General features: G+C 49.4%; 1 protein-coding gene across 3 annotated transcripts; it reads left to right on the forward strand.

The window, feature by feature from the left end:
* Positions 1–1,796: 1,796 nt before the first annotated feature.
* Positions 1,797–13,792, forward strand: LOC139760628 (uncharacterized). 3 transcript variants are annotated; one of them, XM_071684033.1, is made up of 5 exons: positions 1,797–2,048; positions 2,786–3,027; positions 3,177–3,429; positions 3,540–3,734; positions 11,771–13,792. In XM_071684033.1, the coding sequence occupies exons 1-5, from the start codon at positions 2,045–2,047 to the stop codon at positions 12,451–12,453; spliced, it is 1,377 nt and encodes a 458-aa protein (XP_071540134.1). In that variant the 5' UTR covers positions 1,797–2,044; the 3' UTR covers positions 12,454–13,792. The 3 variants fall into 3 exon arrangements, with proteins under 3 accessions (XP_071540134.1, XP_071540136.1, XP_071540135.1); XM_071684035.1 differs by having other exon boundaries at positions 3,216–3,429; XM_071684034.1 differs by lacking the exon at positions 1,797–2,048 and adding an exon at positions 2,067–2,292.
* Positions 13,793–19,141: the final 5,349 nt, after the last annotated feature.

Consider the following 19,141-nt stretch of genomic DNA (forward strand, 5'->3'; position numbering starts at 1 on the left):
AGAGAGAGAGTTCCTCCCACTGCTGCTGCTGCTGCTTGTATGTATACAAAGACAAAAAAAAAAAAAAAAAAAAAAATCGAAAAATTGAGTTCTTTGGATCAACATAGAAACGCGTCAAACTGATTCGATTATTTCTTCGGAGGGGGGGGGGGAGGGAATTTCCCGTAGGCATTTTAGCCACAACGTGCCACTGACCTGACATGACCTGCTCTCTCTCTCTCTCTCTCTCTCTCTCTCTCTCTCTCTCTCTCTCTCTCTCTCTCTCCGGGGCCCGGGTGTATTGAGGACCCGATGTATAATTTTTGTGTACCGAAGACAAACAAAAGCTTCGGGAGTACATTAATCTCCCGCTACAGTTGCTCCTTACTGATGTCATTGTCCCGGTTCTGCGCTCGCTGGTTAAGCGGACCGCTCGCTCGTGCTCCCCTTCCCCCTTCCCCCACTCCGAGGAAACCATCACGATCGTTTACGGACACGACACAGGCATCTGTGAACCCTGGATACGAGAACTACGTAGGTGGAGGTCCTCGGAGGAAGCGGATTGCTGCAGGTGTGGTCCAGTAAACCGCGTGCCGGTGTGTCCGTGATCAGGGTCGCTGGTTGGTCGACACAATTGAACGCTGAGAAAATCCCACTTTGGTGCCCTTCCGTTCGCCTCTTTCCCACCGGGAAGCCCAGACAGCCGCCGCCGCCTCCACGATTCTCTCGCCATCAAATCTGTTCTTCCGCAGCGACGGTGTTCTCTGGTTTGGTGGAGGACGTTCGCCTCTAAGAGAGTTGGTGGTGGGGTGTTGGAGATGAGGGAGAGGGAGAGAGAGAGAGAGAGAGAGGGATAGTGTGGTGGTTGTGGGGCAGGAGAGGTTGGGCCCCGCGGGGGCTATCCGGCAAGGAGCGGCCCGGGGCTCCCCTCGGGTAAATCTGAGACCGCCGGAGGGCCTTTACGAGCCAGACTTCCAGGTGTTCGGAGCTAAAGAATGTCTATTGAATAGCGGCCCATTCTTTCCCATGCCCGCCCATTCAGACCGTTCCTGCCTCCTGCCCCTGCCCGCTCTCCGTGGGTCCGGTAGGGAGGAGGGGAGGAGGAGGAGGAGGAGGAGCGGAGGAAGGGGTCCCCTCCCTACCGCCTTCCTCAAGGGGCGCCCCTCACTCACAACTTTCACGTCCTGGCGATCCCGTCCCAGTATTAATGCCCTGTTTTACCATATATCACGTCCATAGAAGACTAAGAAAAAAAATAATCTTGCTCCACAAGTCTAACGTCATGACTCAACACGCAGGCCAAGTGGCGAGGATGACCCGTACCACAACAAACAACTCCTGTAAGAAACGACGAAGTCTTAAAATTCGTTTAAGTCTAAGCGTATATGTAGGGGATTTTCCACCTACATTATTTCCCTTAAGTCGTCCCTCCCTGATAAGCCATAAATATCGCAAAAATGATAAAGTTCCCCGGTATTATTCTAGTCACAGATAAAAACTTATTGTGATAAACAATGTATACCATTACAATAAAGAAAATAAAAGCATTATCAAATGTATCTCTCGAGACTGAGGTGTCGGCGGAGTCTTGGCGGTTGGGTCAGGCGGCAGCCAATCACATGCAGCGCTGCGGCCGGGAGGCGGGACTTGCTCACTAGGGGGCCGGTAGCTCCACCCTCCGACTCACCACTTTGTTATTGGTTCGCTGGCTCGTGACGTCACGTGGGCTACTGAGGACCCATTATTATTGGCGGATACTACGTGACGTCACAGAGGCCGTCCGTACTCCATGTCCAGTGTTTAAAATATTTGTTAGCCAGGGCTCTTGGTCATACTTCCTCCAGCATCGCCAGACACACTGTCGTTTCTGTGTCGACATTCGAGCAGTGATTACCCTCCCCCCCTTCGTAATTACCCAGTGTAGAGTGGATGTGGTGAGCTCAGCTGAGCAACAGACGTGATCGTAAGCAGTGTGCGCAGCAGCAGCAGCAGCAGCAGCAAGCTGTGGTCGGGAAGGTTGGAGGCCACAGCACCGACCGTCGCGTCGCCCCGCGGAGCAGCCACCATGTGTATGTGCAGTGCCGTGCCCTGTGTTGAAGTTGTTTGTATGCTAATCCTGCGGTGGGTCGCACGTAGATCACGCAGACGTGTTGCATGTTCTTGCCCCGGTGGTGGTGGTGGCGATGATGATGATGATGATGATGATGATGAGGATGGCGGCGACGTGGTCGGAAAGACACCGTGTTTAGGCGACCATTAAACTCCTCGCAGGCCCAGCGGCGCTGTCCTTCCCCCGGTGCCAATTACCCGCTGGTAGGAGACTTAACGGGGGGTCGCCCTAATTACTAGACCCGCTTGATGTATGGGTCATTACCGTTAAGGGGAGGGTGGTGTCTTGCTTCTGACCCGGTACACGGAGAGAATTATGTGAATCATTAGCCCCGGGCAAATACCCGGGCGCCTCTCTATACCAGGAGGTTCAACTCCTCACTCACGATGGTTTACGAGCCGAGGGGGAGGTGGTCTGTGGGCGGTGTGAGCATCGCCAGACGCAGTTTCAAAAGAGGAGCTTCAAATGGTCTATTTACATAATAGCTAGAAAATATATGTGAGGCTTCAGAATATATCTGTGTTAGCTAGATCGTAGTTTGCGGGGCTATATATATATATATATATATATATATATATATATATATATATATATATATATATATATATATATATATCATACCCCTATAGGGAAGCAACCCTGAAGTGAGTGTATCTATGGATGGCGTTAACGGTGCCAATTTCTATTACCCGACAGATCCTACCATGATGGAGTCGATGCCTGTGTCCTACGCCAGCACCATGGGCGGGATGATGGGCCACTATTTTGGCGGGGGAAGTGCTGCTGCCATGGGCGTGGGGCAGCTCCCGCCCGCCCACCACGGCAACCCCCACACCCAGCAGCAGCCTCCACAACAGCCCCCGCCCCAGCAGGAGGGAGGCCATCCCCACCAGCAGCCATCCCACACTCCCCACGCGCCTGCGCAGAACACCCCAGAGGTAAGGATCTTTGTTGCCGACGTTTTCGTTAATTCGTACCAACCACCGACCTGAGAATATAACTGCTGTGTATCTTGACAATTAGTGACTCACAGCTGATAATCGTCGTCGATTTAACTGTCACGCGACACTCTCTCTTGATCCTCCAGCCGCAGCCACTAACATCGAGTCACCCTCATCTCCGTCAGGCAGCCCTGGTGACGCCCGTGTCTTCCCCTTCGCCTGCCGACTCCACCGCTTCCGGCTGCTCCCCCAGCGGGTCGGCTCAGAAGAAGGAGAACGGGAAAGACGAGCATGTCAAACGCCCCATGAACGCCTTCATGGTCTGGTCCCGCATGCAGCGCCGCAAGATAGCGCAGGAGAACCCCAAGATGCACAACTCTGAGATCTCCAAACGCCTAGGTTTGTCTCGAGCTAATGAGAAAGTTTTGATACTTGTTATCATCAGATAGTGCGATAGCCTCCTGCCGCCTCACTCTCCTTACATTTTACCCCACCTCTAAATCCTACAGGAGCGGAGTGGAAGACGCTGTCTGAGGCCGAGAAGCGTCCCTTCATCGACGAGGCCAAGCGCCTTCGAGCTCAGCACATGAAGGACCATCCGGACTACAAGTACCGGCCACGCAGGAAGCCAAAGACGCTGAAGAAGGACGGGTACCCATACAGCATCCCCTACCCTGCCGTCTCCATGGATCCTCTGCGTGGAGGTGAGCTGCCCCCGCTTACGTTCTTTCCTTCAGTAAACTGTGAAGCCTCGATCCACTCCAGCTTTAGTTTCATTCAAATGCCTTACATTAATCTTCTGGATGCTGACCTCTTTAACTCGAGTGACTCTAAGTATAATGCACTAATATTGGCTTACGGTATTCGATACAGTTTACCACTAAGGAATCCGACGGATTAATTCAGCTTTTGTTTCAAACACCATTAAAATTCTCCTTTGAAACAGCCTTACAACTTACGATCAACTAAACCAAAACATAATTGAATCTAATTGCACCTAAAATTTTTTCTTCAACTTATACATACAAGTACACATGAAAACAGACACTCACATACGTATACATGCTAAAAGAGCAACACACAGACGGATGTGTATCCTGTGCACAAGCTTTCGTGCGTCTCTGTGAATGACTAATGTATTGCTAATAGATGCCCGCATACAAGAGACATGCTATTCATTAAGACAGATATAGACGCAGACATGTACATATATATCAGACAAAGCTTGTTATCATGCCTCGCATGGACACTATTTGTTCTCCATGATCCTAACATCTTCGGCGATCTGTTCAGAGGGAAACTGTACTACAATAGGAAATGTTGATGTGTTTATTGTGCCGTTATTGTCATTTACTCTTGTGTTCATGAATATTCAGATCTGTCTTCGCTTTCTGATGATTTATTGTACGATATACAAAAAGAAAACAGTTTTCAAGCATCTTTCTATTGTGTCGTTTTTCATTCTGTTGTCATTACTAATGGCACTTATCACTGATAGATTAGAATTAATAATTTGTATACCACTGCTGTGGTGACCTTCGCATATCAAAGCGACAATTTAGCTAATTACAGTATCATATTATTACGTGAAAAGGATAATCACTTGTAATTGATGTAATTGGTGATGATCTCCTCAACATATAACACCAACCACGAGATAATAAGGGGAAAAATTGGCGTAACTGCTTCGAAACACTGGACCCGAGAGACGTGGTGAGATGCGTACCTTGAGGGACGCTGGGCAGCGCTTCTGACGGTGCGCGCGCCGGGCGGGCGGGCGGTCGGTCGGCGCGCGGGCCGGCCAGCCCCGCACATCCAGCGGTTGGGAAGGGTGCTGGAACACAGGAGGGGGTAAAGGAGGGGGGAGGGAGGGTAGGGGGAGGTAGTTCTGGGGCATCGTATCACAGGTATCGATCGCACACTCGACCACGACCTTCCGTGTTTCTCCCTGATTGTGAATTCACGTTCTAGTGTGTGTGTCTATTGTGGCATAACGCTAGCGCTGTTGGGTAATGGTGTTTCAATTACTGCGGCGATGGCTCGTGGTGAGGGAGAGAGGGAGTGAGGTGGCCACCGCTGGGCTCCCTCCTGCTGCAACTGCTGGTCTGGAAAACGCATAAAGTGGCTCTGTGGTCGTGTCCATCAATCATTCACGAGACCTTAACCTCGGACCGTGTAGCTGAAGCCCGTCGCTATTTTCCCCATTACGGAGAATTATTACGTATACATATGACGCGTTCGGTGACCGGATTTATGCGCTCCCTTTCATGGCTGGTGAAAGAACGTTTGGGTTTTATTTTGTGCGTTACAAAGCCGCGTTGAACTGTGGTATAGATCGCAACAATGACTGACTGGAAAATCACCTCGGTATATTGTGTACAGAGCACTGTCACGAGGCTTGTTCATCATCATGATAGTCCTGGGAAGTAAGCATGTATACAGGAAAATTAATAATAATGATAAATAGTTATTATCATTATTATTATCATTATTATTACCTATTATCATTATTATTATTATCATTACTATCATCATTATTATTATTAGTATCATTATCATTATCATCATTACTCATTATTATTACTACATTACTATTAATATCTTTAACACAGATTTCAGTCGGTATTTTGGAATCAATGATCGAATCGTTTACAGACAAAAAAGTGCATGAAACTTTGCTACTTGTTCTGAACCTTCGACAGCCACAGAGTACACAAACAGCAAGACTTCAATTAAACCCTACAGATGCTTAGTTGAACCTAGTACCTTAAACCCTCACCCAAAAGAACCCAGTGAACCAACGTTCCCTCGACACTTCGAACAACAGAACCCAAACTCTCGGACCATAGCTTTCTTCTTTCTTTGTATCACCACAAAGCCTCATGGAACCCCATCTCTTTCATTACACTTTTACCCCATCCCGAGACACTCTCACTCCACCCTACTTGAACACTGCGGAGGACTACCCAGTGGTACTTCATGCTGCCTCTTCTTTCCTTTTGCCATTCCAGTTTACTCGGTGGCACTTCATTTAGTCTCCTGTCTCCTTTAGCTGTTTCAGTTTACCCAGTGGCACTTCATCTACTCTCTTGTCTCCACTAGCGCTTCAGGTCGCGTCTCGTGGGCCTCCGTGCATTCCACCGTAGTCTCCTGCTCATTCCAGTAGCACGGCTAGGAGCTCTGCCTACCAACCGGTCATTCCTCGACATAACCAACATTTCCTGGGCAACGCTAGCACCACCTCCTCCAGGACCCCTCCTCTCTCTCTCTCTCTCTCTCTCTCTCTCTCTCTCTCTCTCTCTCTCTCTCTCTCTACCTTATAGTCCTTCCGGTCCATCTTGTAGCGCCTCTCGAGTACCATCTCCTTCACCTTCCTTCCAGTTACCCACAAAAACCCTGCCCATCCAGTGACACTTACAGTGCACACGGTAGCACCTCGCCGCGGCTGCGATGGAGAGGAGGAGGAGAAGGCGAAATAGGAGCTTCCCCCTCCCCAGTATCGTTAGGTCCATGCATCATACCAAGGGAGTAACGAATGGGTCCTCCACTACAAAGCCAGGAGTAAACGCCGTATTGTCCACCTCAACAATGGAGCATAATTGTTATTGTCGGCCGCGATCGAGGTTTTAGTCACATCGGAAATTAAATCAATGACGGTCAATGGTACTTCTCATGTCTGAGTTGTGAGTAATAGTTGTAGTGAATGGTAACAGTGTCGCCTCTTGATTATTGCCATGGTTGTCTGGAATGGTAGGAATGGCTGTGGGATGATTATGAAGAGGTTGACGCTGATTCCAGTGTTTGGGTTCCAGGGTTAAGTAGGTGCTTAAGGAATGGGGGAAGTATAGGGTTAATTTCTACACCTAGTGCCATCAATTGATTATAGAAATCCATGTATATCCATACGTCATGTCATATTAACGTTGTACAAGTGCACATGTACAAAGAGAATCAGCCACGGAAATTCGGTGTATTAATATGTTCATAATACGATGGATACCTGTAACACACAAACACACACACACACACATCACAACACTGTATGACCTGTTCTCGCAACCGGTGGACGTGACCAGCTTCCTGAGTGCTGCAAGAGCCTCATAAGGTTAGATGGGAATTTTGGGGCAGGAATATAAGGTGTTTTTTTATATATATATATATATATATATATATATATATATATATATATATATATATATATATATATATATATATATATATATTTTTTTATACTATTCGCCATTTCCCGCGATAGCGAGGTAGCGTTAAGAACAGAGGACTGGGCCTTTGAGGGAATATCTTCTCCTGGCCCCCTTCTCTGTTCCTTCTTTTGGAAAATTAAAAAAAAAAAAAAAACGAGAGGGGAGGATTTCCAGCCCCCCGCTCCCTTCCCTTTTAGTCGCCTTCTACGACACGCAGGGAATACGTGGGAAGTATTCTTTCTCCCCTATCCCCAGGGATAATATATATATATATATATATATATATATATATATATATATATATATATATATATATATATATATATATATATATATAATTTGTAAACAATTAACCTTCTTCTCCACATAATAGTTTATGATACGGTCGTTGTCTGTCTTGGGCAATCGCATGTTTACCAAATGGCGTCCTAGCTACTTCTCTTCGTTGTATATCAACTGACAGTTATATTTCTCTCTTGTGTCTCGCCTGATGATGTGACTATTACACGAAAGTGCACTTGGGAGCTTATCGTGTTTCATTTTCCCCGTGGACTCACAGGAATATATATATATATATATATATATATATATATATATATATATATATATATATTATCCCTGGGGATAGGGGAGAAAGAATACTTCCCACGTATTCCCTGCGTGTCGTAGAAGGCGACTAAAAGGGAAGGGAGCGGGGGGCTGGAAATCCTCCCCTCTCGTTTTTTTTTTTTTTTTTAATTTTCCAAAAGAAGGAACAGAGAAGGGGGCCAGGAGAAGATATTCCCTCAAAGGCCCAGTCCTCTGTTCTTAACGCTACCTCGCTAACGCGGGAAATGGCGAATAGTATAAATATATATATATATATATATATATTATCCCTGGTGATAGGGGATTAAGAATACTTCCCACGTATTCCTTGCGTGTCGTAGAAGGCGACTAAAAGGGGAGGGAGCGGGGGGCTGGAAATCCTCCCCTCTCGTTTTTTTTTTTCATTTTCCAAAAGGAGGAACAGAGGGGGGCCAGGTGAGGATATTCCACAAAGGCCCAATCCTCTGTTCTTAACGCTACCTCGCTAACGCGGGAAATGGCGAATAGTTTAAAAGAAAGAAATGATATATATATATATATATATATATATATATATATATATATATATATATATATATATATATATATATATATATATGTAATCTGGAGATTCATGTACGTCTCAGTAATTTCATGAACTGATTAATTTGTGGCCATGATAAACAGTGAAATGACTGACAGCATCATTGTTCTTCGCGTTTACCATGTTCTCGGTGTTCGTCATGTTCTCAGAATCTGTTTCGTTCCTGGTGTCCGCCATGTCCTCAGCGTCTGCCACGGTCTCAGATATGTCGACTCGACTGAATGATAATGTCCTACCTCTGTTCGCTGCTCATGCGCTGTGTAATGTCCGGTGGCTTCACCGCTTCTATACACCTTTTTTTTCATCGCGCATATACGTCCTCGATCAGGAGTTCTCTGGTAAACAAAAGCGACAACGAGTAATTCGGATTACGGTTGAGCGTTCGGATACGTTGGCGTTGGGGAGGGGAGGGGAGGGGAAGGGGGATATATGTGCGTTTAGAGATATGCGGGTATCAGTTTCAGCACCAACACCCATCTACACACACACACACACACACACACACACAGAAAGGGAGGGGAGAGAGAGAGAGAGAGAGAGAGAGAGAGAGAGAGAGAGAGAGAGAGAGAGAGAGAGAGAGAGAGAGAGAGAGAGAGAGAGAGAGAGAGCAGGCTCCCGGGCAGCGCCTCCCACACAGCCGGCCACACCAGCTGCGAGAGAGCTTCACAAGTTTAGACTATTTGTGAGGCGCTATAGTTGTGCCGTTGAATATTTCAGCGTTTGGAGGAACAATGGGTCATGATTGAGAGTATTAGGGGCCACAATGAGGCGGCGGCGCCCTATCGATCAGTGGATCCTCGCAGCTCGCCAGGGTCCGGGGGTTCCTCCCCTCTCGCTCCGGGACCACACACACCAGCTTAATCGATCCCCCACTAGATCAGTTGGCCATGCTTCTGGGGTGGGGTGGGGTGGGGAGGTTCTGTTACCTACAGTGTGGCTTGGGGTGGGTGGGGACAGTGTGGATCATGGGTGGGTGGGGGGGGGGGGAGGGGAGGGAGGTATCTGTGCTACCTACAGTGTAGATAGGAGTGGGTGAGGGTGCACGTTACCTACAGTGTAGATAGGGGTGGGTGGGTGAGGGTGCACGTTACCTACAGTGTAGATACGGGTGGGTGGGTGAGGGAGAATGCTCCATACAGTGTAGCTGAGGATGGATGGGATGGGGAGGTTGCTACCTGCAGTGTAGTTATATGTGTATAGAATACATCACATAGGTCAGCTGGCCTCGGTGATGGCCGCCATCAAGGGGACACAATACCGCTCTGTTTACATCGTGACACTGCTCGCGATCCCCTGGGCTTGACACCGTGTTTGTATAGTGTCATATGACACTGCTCGACCACCTCATCACACCGCTGTGTCCTGACTCCCTTAACTCGTAGAGAGACTCGACTGTTTTTGATATTCACGACATCTTCCAGTCGCGGGAGCACAGGCCAATGGCACTTCCCCAAAGTCAATCTTTCCGGAAGAAATTCCGATTTAGATTAAAACGACTCGGGTATCGCGAGTCAAGGTGGAGACGGGTACGGGGTTCGAATCCCACGAGTCAGGGTGAGGTGGGTAGAAGACTCAGGTCCCACGCGTCAGGGTGGGGTGGACGACGGCGCTCCAGCAACACCCAGGGTGGACCCAGGAGCCCTCGCCGTACCCAACCGCCCGCTCGGACGGGCGGGACCTCTCTCTCTCTCTCTCTCTCTCTCTCTCTCTCTCTCTCTCTCTCTCTCTCTCTCTCTCTCTCTCTCTCTCTCTCTTTATCTCTATCTCTTTCCTCCTGACCGTTGCTGGAAGGCCGAGGTTAGCAGGGTTCTGCAGTCATAGTTGAGAGGTGGGGTTGTGTGATGCGAGGCGAAAAGTAATGTTGTGTGGTGCAAAGAGGACCATGATGTTTTGAGGTAGGAGGGGACCATGGTCTTGTGTGGTGGGAGAGGGACCATGGTGTTATGTGATGGGGGAGGAGGAGCAGTGTTGTGTGGTGGGAGGGAACCATGGTGTAGTGTGGTGGAAGGGAACCATAGTGTAGTGTGGTGGAAGGAATGGGGAGTGTTGGTCTGTGTAGAGGGAAGGGGACAGTAAAGAATGTTGCGACGTGAGGATTAGTGCTCCACGCTGAGAGGGGTGCTTAAGGGATAGTTCAGTGTGATGAGTAGGGTAGGGCGATGAGTGAGGTAGAGCGGTGTGTGAAGCGCTGCAATAAGCGAGGTTCCAGATTGTTTTATTTCTTCTGGTCGAAGGGTCCAGCCACGGACAAAAAGTCCTCATCGTGGCCAGGGTTTAATTGATTAACAGAATGAGTTCAAGACAGAATAATACACAAAGAAGACGGGCAAAATGATTCTGAAAGAAAATAAGAAAAAAAAACTTGCCTTTTGATGAGGGTCAGGTCTTGGCTGATGGGAAAGACACGAGAAGGTAAAGAGCTCCAATGTTTAGCAGCGTAGGGAAAGAAAGAGATGTCACAACGGCCCACCCTTGAGTTGACAACGGCCACTGAGTAATCATGGGACGCAGTAGCCATCGATGAGGAGGAGAGCATACTGATCAGTGTCGAGTGATACATAACAGTACAAGAAAGGTAGCCTGGTGATTGGGATAACCTGGTGAGTGGGGATAGCACAGGAAGTGGTGTTGGAGTAGCCTGCCGAGCGATGATGAATGGGGTTTCCTGGTGGGTTATGGTGATGACTGGGGTAGTCTGGCGAGTGGCAGTGTGTGGTGAAGCTTGGTGAGTGGGGTAGCCTGGTGAGTGGCAGTGTGTGGTGAAGCTTGGTGAGTGGGGTAGCCTGGTGAGTGGGGCAGCGCATCTCCGGTGCCTCCTCTGCTGCCGGCCGCCTCTAGCAACCTATTTAATTCCATTAGCGCGACCATAATTACGTTGAGGCGTAAGACAATCGCGTGTTGAGGATGGTGAGTGTCTCCCATTGTGGCGGCCTGAGTGAGGGAGGCTCCTCGGCCCCGCCACGCACGTGTATCCTCCTCCCCTCCCCCTCGCCCAAGGTCCCCCTTCCCTCTCCCCTCACCTCCCCTGCCACGTAACCCTTCCCCCTGGGGCGGCACGTGCTGACGTACTCACCGTTAAGCGTTCGTTCCCTGTTATCTCTCTCTCACTCTCTCTGTCCCATGTCCTGGCGAGCGGTACGCAGCGGCTCTGCCTCATGGTAAATTCGTCGTAGGTACTCGTAGGTAAGGAGGGTTACTCGTAGGTGGGTAGGTATTCTTACCCATCGCCTCTTCTCCCCTAGTCTTCCTATGACACGCCACAGCACAAATGACCTGGCATGACCCGTCACATCCAACACACAACAGCACAGTGACCTGACGTGACTCGCCGCCGCCACTGAACCCTGTCTTCTCTCTCCTCTTCCAGGTTTCCCGTCGCAGCTGTCGCCGTACTACTCCGCCAGCGCTGCCGCGGCCAACTACGGCTCCATCACTGCGGCACACATGGCCGCTGCAGCTGCCGCCGCCGCCGCCGCGCAGCAGCAGCTGACTACCCAGGCGTCGCAGGTTAGCCCCGTCGGCTACGGCTACGACGCCTCCAAGTACAGCAGCTACATGAGCGGCTCCTCAGGCTACCCTATGAGCATGTACGGGTCAGCCAGTGCCACAGACCCCAAGTACGGCGACACCAGCAAGGCCGCCGCCGCCGCTGCCGCCTCTGCCGCTGTCGGGGGATACGAAGCCGCAAAATCCTACCTGGACAGCAGCAAGTACCTCTCCGACAAGTACGGACTGGAGAAGCCCACCTCGTACCTAGATAAGCTGGCACAAGAGCCTAAGGACGCTGAGATGAAGAGCGCGTCCCCGGGGGTGAGCAGCGTCACCCCTGGTGCCGTGGGCGGCTACGGCTCAGCCGCGGGCGCCCTCAGCAACTACTACAGCCAGGCTGCCGCCAGTTCATCAGCCTTCCAGCCCTCGGGGGCTCTGACCCAGGGGGTGCCCTCCACCATGGCCGGCCTCCTGCAGCCATCCCAAGTAGCATCGTATACCAACGCACAGTACCCACCCGTGGGGGCCGATTACAGGAGGCCGCTCTCCGTCATCTTCTAGACCGGCACGATGGGAGAAACGCTCTGGGCAGCCGAGATGTGTCCGGCCAGATCTGTGGTAGCTGCTCCCTCATGTATATACCTAGTCACGGGGGGCTTCTGTAGATATGTAAATAATGGCCAAGTTTAGACGTCTTTCACTTTATTTATGCAAGTGCCTGGGTGTTACTGTTGTTGATCCTGGAGGTTGATGCGTGTTGAGTTCCTGACCACAGTACAATTTATGGGAGTGCCTGGAAGGAGGAGGGACCGTGATCTCTGAATGAACTACATGTTGTTGACCAGGGGTCGTAGGGGGAGTATCTGTAATGGTCCTGTGGTGTTGTGTAATGGCCAGGGGGGGTTCCTTGTGTTGAAGCCATGGGTTCCTTGTTGTGTAAAGGCCATGGATTCCTGTGGTGCAGAGGCCAGTGGCTCCTGTGGTTTATAGGACAGGGATGGGGGTAGGGGGGTTCTTATGGTGTAGAACCTGGGAGTCCTACGGTGTACAGGTCAGGAGTTTCTGTGGTGAAGAGTGCATGGGTTCTTGTGACGTAGAGGCCTTGTGGTTCTTATGACGTAGAGGCCTTGTGGCTCTTATGACGTAGAGGCCCTGTGGTTCTTATGACGTAGAGGCCCTGTGGTTCTTATGACGTAGAGGCCTTGTGGTTCTTGTGACGTAGAGGCCTTGTGGTTTTTGTGACGTAGAGGCCACGGGGTTCTTGTGACGTACAGGCCTTGTGGTTCTTGTGACGTAGAGGCCTTGTGGTTCTTGTGACGTAGAGGCCATGGGGTTCTTGTGACGTACAGGCCTTGTGGTTCTCGTGACGTAGAGGCCATGGGGTTCTTGTGGTGTTTCTTTAAGAACCTGTCATGGTTCGACATGCTGGAGGATGACATCATCTGTTCCTACCAGGGTCCTGGTGTCCCAGGTCTCCTCACAAACTGCTGCGGTGGGTCAAGGGGGACCACATAAGGTGTACTGTAGGCCCTCCCTCCAACACGAACTACTGCAGGCCACAGGAGGTCTACCGTAGGGCTCTTCAGGAGGATGTGGAATGTTCCTAAGTCCAGTGCATAGAATGCTTTTGGTTGTTTCATGTTAGATGTAAATTTGTTGTTGTTTGGTTCCCGATGTGGGCCAGTGTTGTGGGTGTGTAGCGCGCCCTCTGCCCAGTAATGTTCCTAACCCCAGCGCGGCTACCTGCACCTATATGGTAGGTGGTGGTGCTAGCCATCTGCAGGTACACAAGGCAGGTGTGCTGTCGCCTGACACCTGCAGGGCGTCGAGCGCCGGCTTATGGTGGTGCCAGGTTCTCTGCTGTAGTTATATATATCCAATAAAATGAAGCTAAATTCAACCTCGCTTTTTATTTTTCTTTACACATGTGAGACTGGGGTCCTCCTAGTGTCCCCACTCCTGGGTAAGGATGGCACCCAAGGAGGACGCTTGGGTAAGACCCAGAAGAGGAAGACACTTGGCTACGACCCAAAGGAAATACCATCAACTGAAGTAAGACACATGCTATTTCATCACAGGATCACATCTTTCGCTACACCGTTGACCTCTGGAACTCTTTACCCTCTCATGCCTCCCCCAACAGCCCCCCCTTTTTTTTTTAAACAGCAGATTTTCCACTTCCAAGTTTTAAACTCTTCTCTCTCTCTCTCTCTCCCTTCCCTACCCCCTCCCCCTGTCTCACTCTCTTTAACCGTCGTAATACTCGATAATCGTTTCACGATTATCCTGTGGCCGTCGGCAACTCAACAGCGGACCGTTAAGTCGTCTGTTTCTTTCCCTACACCGCTAAGCTTTGGAACTCTTCACCATCTCATGTTCTACCTGACAGCTATGAGCCGACCCTTTTTCCAAGCGCCAGCTTTTCCACCTCCTCAAACACTCTCAAGTGTTCGACTTTTTTGTTCCAATTTCTTTATGTAACTAGACTCCTTTTCGCCCTCATGTAAGGCATGACCTTGGGAAGGACTTTTGTAAAAGAGAATACAAATATGACCGAAGATAAATCATTCACGATTTCTGAGACGATGAATCTCCCCAAAATGAGATGTAATAGCAAAAAAATGACCCTTGAAACGCGACTGTTATTGCACGAGACGTGGGACTGCCTCTCCCAGCGATGATCCATCCGCAAACAAAGGAGTCATTATATCTATTAGGTACCCCTCGCCCTCAACGGCCAATTCATCAGCTAAACAACGGGAAGAGGTCCTAATGGACTTGGCTGAACGTCGTCAAAAAAAAAAAAAAAAATAAATGACGAACAACTACCATAAATCATAAAGAAAACGGGAAGTTATTTTTCCGCTGAGCAGCTGAGGAGTGTGTTTATGTTTAATGCTCAGATGTTTGGGTCGAGGGGGATGATGGGAGTCAGCTACCCTTGCAGAACACAAGGACATATAATGCTCCTCAACCTCTCCCTTTTTCCCAGAATTACTGTCCACTTATGACGGCGTGTTTACATCAGAGAGGGAGAACAAACCATTATCATGATTCCACGAAATGAGGAAGACATGACACATCAAATGTGATACTACGTCAAGAAGTAAGTGAAAAAAGGTCCTCAGGGATATTTTTTCCCCCCACTAGTGTGTGTGTGTGTGTGTGTGTGTGTGTGTGTGTGTTTGTGTGCGTGTGTGAGTATGTGTGGGATACGCCACGGTGTTCGGCCGGAAACAAAGCATATTCTTATTGTTGTCGTTGTCATGGTAATTTAACAGTGAGGGTGGCTGCTGGTGGGAGGTCAAAGGGATGCTGGGAGGATGGGCAGTCTGTCACACGCTCTGGGGTGGGAGCTGGGGAGTATGGGTTAACGGGGTGCTCACACTATGGGAGAGGAAGGATCACATACTCTGTGATGATAGAGGGGAAAGACACTCTTTTTTTGAGAGGAGGACGAGGCGAAGACACTTCTCACTGGGATAGAGGTAGGATCGTCAGAGGTGTCCACACAGTATGACGTCGTCACTTACTGTGTAGGGTAGGATACTCACACTAAGGAGAAGGTGGTGTCATCCTGTGTAGGGTTGATTCAGGAACTCGCTGACGGCGGAGTGTCATTCACACACTTGATTGTTCAGGGTTACACACGGCCGGGGAGCCACATGCTGGGAGGAGTGGGAGGGCCTCACTCCCTGTGGTCGAGAGGGTCAGCTCTGTGAGGGCAGGAGGGTTGTGGAGAGTGTGGTGGGCAATGACACATTGTGGGGCGAAGGACCAACAGTGAGGTGGGGAGAGTTGCCTGCTGTGGGTGAGACTGGTGGGAGAGAAAAGACACACATTGTAGGGTTGGAGAAGAGGGTCACACAGTGTGAGTGAAGGGGCTACATAGTATGGGGCACACTGTAGGTGATGGGGTTACACACTCTGGGGTAGAGGAGTCGAAAGGTGTGGGGTTCAAGGGGTCACATACTGTGGATGGGGAAACTTTACACACACACACACACACACACACACACACACACACACAACGAGGGAAGGGTGCTATGTGTAAAACATCCATGTAATACACAGGTGTCTATCCCGCCTCACATCACACGTAAACATTGATAAACACTCTCCTGGCAAGTCGGCTGTGAGCACACACTAGACGACCTCCACAGGAAATCACACACCTCTCCAAAGTCTAGGGACACAACACCTTACATTTCACTGTCCAATCATGACCAGCTTTATGTGGTACGTGGCATTGGTGGAAATCGCCAACACGTTGCGTATCACAGTACGAGACCGGATATGAATTGGCGATGCAAAACCCACTTTGGTGCTAATGCGAGGCCAGACAAGCATAGAAAACGAGTGTCCTCACATAACCTTCGATGGACACATGATATAGAAATACACACACACACACACACACACACGCGCGCGCGCGCGTGGCGTTCCATACTCGACCACTGACCTCACGAGGAATATTAGCTTCCCCTGCTCCGTCACTGTATTAACAATAACACCATTTCCTCATCCCTGATCTGAATGAGCATTCACAACTATTCCGCTGCTCTTTCTATCCACCCCTTTACATCCACCGACATTATCCACATCCACTTGTGTCCTCGCCAGTCTATATCTCCACGTCCGTAGGACTTTATCCCTCTGTCCCCTCGGGTCCGACTGACCCCCTCCTCGCCTTCAACCAATTTCCTCCCCATCGCCACAAGAACGTCAGGAATCCACGCGCCGCCCTCCTCCAGTATACATCTCTGGGTGACGAGACTGTTCTCTGGCGGGATCGATAGCGGCCGCAAGGTATAATTTACAATCCTAAGCTAATTGGTTGTGGTGTGCGAGGTCCGGTGACGAGGGGAGTCGTAGTTCACACTGTGTTCGAACTCCGTACACTCTTGTATGCTGCGTGACGAACACCGTGGCTCTTCTATGCTGCGCTACGAATGGCGTAAATTGTATGCTGAGTTATGAACAACGTTGAACACCGTAACTTCTATACTGCGTTATGAACACCATACCCCTTTTTTATAGAACACACACACACACACACACACACACACACACACACACACACAATGATCGTGATGTATTCATGGGCCGCCAGGGGTCGAGCGCCTTGGTTCGAATCCTGGGTGCAACAGTCGGCCCACAGTAAGCCCAGATGTTCAGCCTCCCCAAGCAGTTGCTCGATAAATTGGGACCTAATTTGGGCTACGGTATATGTATATACATATAGTACATAATCATAATACAGACTTAATACGGTCATTCAGTTGCCCGTGTCGTCTTAACTAAAAAAAAAATACTAAAAAATGATAAAAATTGACAGAAAGAAATACGTATGTATAATGAAGATCAGATGCAAAGAGAAGACGGGGGAGAAAAAAGGAGGACCCTACTGCCATTAGCATGTGTACACAGGAACCCACTCAGCAAATCCAACACGGGGGGCAGCTGGAGGAGGAGGAGGAGGAGGGGGATGAAGTCACTTCCTTCTTTACAAATGGCATGAGGATCGTGTTTATAGACGACACAAGGCGGGTAATAGTGCTCACAATAATGCTGACTTTGTCTCGTAATGGCGGCCGTACATCCAACCCCAATATTTCCCTCTCTGCTTAACCTCATTTCATCTACTTTCGTGTGTTGTACGACTGGGTGGTCGTCCATTAGAACAGAATATATCTACTGGATTACGGAGCGGCGCCACTGTATAAACACCGTGTCGCAAAACTTGTCATCTATAATATCGACAACAAAAGACAATCTGACTACGGAGGATGCGATCCCGAAGAGGGAGACTTCGAAATCCTACCTCTCGCTCGATTCCCCCGGAGCAGACGTTCTGGGTCTTCTGGGGTCAGGGAATTATTTCCCTGTTATTAATGGTTTTGGCACATCAGGAGGGTGATTACACGGCCACCAGTAGGGGTTAGGGGGTGGGGGAAGAGGAGGATGGGAGGAGGAGGGGTAGCAGCTGGCTCTTGTCTGGTAAGTGTTTTCTTGTGTGTTTGATGATTGGAATCAACGATATTTTCAATCACTTTTCGGGGTCATGTTCTTTTCATATTCTGGTGCTTGTTTTGGTTGTGTTTGCTCGTGATAACTGGTAAGATACGTATTAATGGCAGTAATTGATCTGTTGTGTATGTGTGTGTGCGCTAGTGATAATCTCTCTCTGATTATCTGATTAAACAGCCCGGGAGGGGGAGTTTTATATACTGGCTGGGACCCACGAGTCAGTTATGAGTTACATAACAACAGAAAGAGTAAGTGTGTGTGTGTGTGTGTGTGTGTGTGTGTGTGTGTGTGTGTGTGTGTGTGTGTGTGTGTCTGAAAGGCGCGCTTGGGAGACACTGTGTGGCAGCCCGACGTTCTCATGTGTTTGCGCTGGTACACGGATTTACGTAAGAGCGGTGTACGTTCAGCGTCCTTGCTTTTCCAACGGATATGTATCTGGCGATCAGTATAATGTGTGCAGTATATCACCTCGCCACACAACCCGGCGGCTTCGCATACATTCTGGACGTGAGGTAGGGCAAGGATCGCATTCACACATCGAGGAAGTGGAGGGGGATCCATTGTGACACGTACACAGGAGTGCATATACGCCGACGGTGGACATTCTTCATGAAATTCTAAGTCTTTTACTTTCTACGTCAACGCGATTCTGGTGAAGCCGGCGGTCGGGTTATGGGGGGATAGACAGGACGGGAAAAAATATCCTTGTCATACATTAAGTCTCGCTCGTGCAAGATTGTTTACATCCAATACTTCTGTCCGTGGACAGAACCATTGTCATCGGACTTGGCTATTAATGCTCGAACAAGGCACCGGCCCAGTAATGATTGGAAGGTGAGCTTAACAAGCTTGATTATACTTCGCGGTGAATTACCGGGTCATTTGTCGTCGAGACATTTTGGAAATCGTTAAATCATGACATTCGAAAAACAACTCGGTTGACCCCCATGACGTGAGCCTCGTGGTGTAACGAGAGCGTTGTCGCTTGTATGGTATCTGATTTCTTCTCTCTTTTTTTTTTTTAGAGAGAGAGAGAGAGAGAGAGAGAGAGAGAGAGAGAGAGAGAGAGAGAGAGAGAGAGAGAGAGAGAGAGAGAGAGAGAGAGAGTTTAAGGTAAAAGCGAGGTCTTGGAGAGGGGGTCCATCACCATCCACGCGTCCCGTCTGGAGACGAAGGTCTGCCTCACACACACACACACACACACACACACACACACACA

The sequence above is a fragment of the Panulirus ornatus genome, chromosome 37, assembly GCF_036320965.1.
Source record: "Panulirus ornatus isolate Po-2019 chromosome 37, ASM3632096v1, whole genome shotgun sequence".
Classification (NCBI taxonomy): Eukaryota; Metazoa; Arthropoda; class Malacostraca; order Decapoda; family Palinuridae; genus Panulirus; species Panulirus ornatus.